This window comes from Sesamum indicum, linkage group LG12 (genome assembly GCF_026168435.1).
Source record: "Sesamum indicum cultivar Baizhima isolate 11 linkage group LG12, ASM2616843v1, whole genome shotgun sequence".
In the NCBI taxonomy this organism is placed as follows: domain Eukaryota; kingdom Viridiplantae; phylum Streptophyta; class Magnoliopsida; order Lamiales; family Pedaliaceae; genus Sesamum; species Sesamum indicum.
Window position 1 is genome coordinate 10,159,791 of NC_142668.1, and position 1,608 is coordinate 10,161,398.

Sequence of the window (1,608 nt, forward strand, 5' to 3'; positions counted from 1 at the left end):
ACGTGGTCCCTAACCCGTACGTATATATAGGGATAAATGCAACAAAATCTTTCTGTAAAAATATTATTAGATAAAAGATGGCTTGGGTAAGAAGAGGGAAAATTGTATTTTTGGGTTTAAAGAATCTTTTGTCCATCAGTATTTTCATGACTGGTAAAACGCTATTAATCGTAAAAGAAATTCTAACTCAGTTTGATTTGATCGAATCAAATTAATTATAAAGAGGGAATATATCAAATGTTTGCCACATGATTCTTACTCTTCTTCCACATTTACAATATTGTTGAACATCCACCACACGTTTCATCAGTTGTAATCTACTCCAGCAAAAAATCAAAATTAGGAAGAAATCATGAGCAAGAAAATGTTGCAAGTCTTGTTGTAATTGTCATCTGACAGTGGAAGCAACAGTGTGAGCCCAGAACCTGAGATGATCTTTCAGTTCTGTTTCATTCCCAAACGCTGGAATTCTCCAATCAATCAATGGATTATTCTTCACTTCCTTCTCGTCTTCCAAACACTCCCACGCCTCAGACAGATACGGCCTGGAGACGGCCGTCCACGACGCCTCCCTGCATTCCTTACCCGATTCCTCCTGCACGTTCTTCCCCAGTCTCTGCAGCCCTGGAATTATCGACACCAATCTTGAATCCCTGTCTTCATCCGAGAACACAAACCCTAGATCCATAAACCCTTTTAATTCCTCAAATTCGAGCTCCGATAGACTTCTGCTACCACTTCTCCTGATCTTTCTACACCCCGCGTGTTTCGTGCGGGAGACACGTCGTACTGTGTGAGAGCTGGAGCTGTCGACGCCGGCAGTATCGGTACTCATGAGTTCTTGCTTTCTTGGTGGTGGTGGTGATGACGAATCATGGAAACTCCGAACTTCTTTGCCTGAGAGTATGGTCTGAAGCTGAGGCCCCAACACTGATGTCGGGGAAGAGTCGAAGCTGCAGTCTTTGGAGCTTAAGAACTGGTCGCTGTGGGATTTTCTCATCAGGGTTATGACCCGATTCAGGTTTTGTCCAAGAACTGGAGCGTTTTTTAGCTTAGACGAAGAGGGTTTGGCTGCGAAAACTCCATATTCGAACCAGTAGGAATCAAACAGGTTTAGGAGTACTGTTTCTTCAGCTGACATCTTCTGTCGGCAACTGATCACGAATTCACACACTGCACGCAGTGGTTATTGGTTCTGAGACTACGAGAGAGAGTCGCAATGTTCAAGATTTGTTTGGCATGTGATTGTGAGGGTAGTAGATTATATACTTGTGTGTATATATGAAGTGGGGTGGAGGTGGAGCGCCGGGGGGGGGGGGGTGAGGAGTGCGGGGTGGGGCATTGCATTATTGACCCTCCCTATGCATTTTTTATATTGGAAATAATTACGTGGGAGATTATGTAGATTAGTGCACACGGTTATATATCTTCATGTTTAGTAGTCTACGTGTTTTCCCTGTTGTGATGGTAATGGCAATATTTTACTTTACAGGCTTTGAATTTTCTTTCTTTCTCTTGTTTTGATTGGGACTTTGTTTGTGTTTGAACATAAGCCACATAATGTGGGAGATGTGGGGCTATTTTGGTTAAGAGTTAAAAGTTTTAAAT

The 1,608-nt window shown here is 42.6% G+C and overlaps 1 protein-coding gene across 1 annotated transcript; it reads right to left on the minus strand.

Annotated features, from left to right (window-relative positions):
- Nucleotides 1-229: 229 nt before the first annotated feature.
- LOC105165613 (DUF1685 family protein) lies at nucleotides 230-1,263 on the minus strand. The gene has a single exon (XM_011084680.3). It carries the CDS (start codon nucleotides 1,139-1,141, stop codon nucleotides 389-391), a length of 753 nt encoding a protein of 250 aa, XP_011082982.1. The 5' UTR covers nucleotides 1,142-1,263; the 3' UTR covers nucleotides 230-388.
- Nucleotides 1,264-1,608: the final 345 nt, after the last annotated feature.

What these genes read in the sequence shown, in the direction of transcription:
- LOC105165613 (XM_011084680.3), bottom strand. Translation starts at nt 1,141, where the DNA reads ATGTCAGCTGAAGAAACAGTACTCCTAAACCTGTTTGATTCCTACTGG.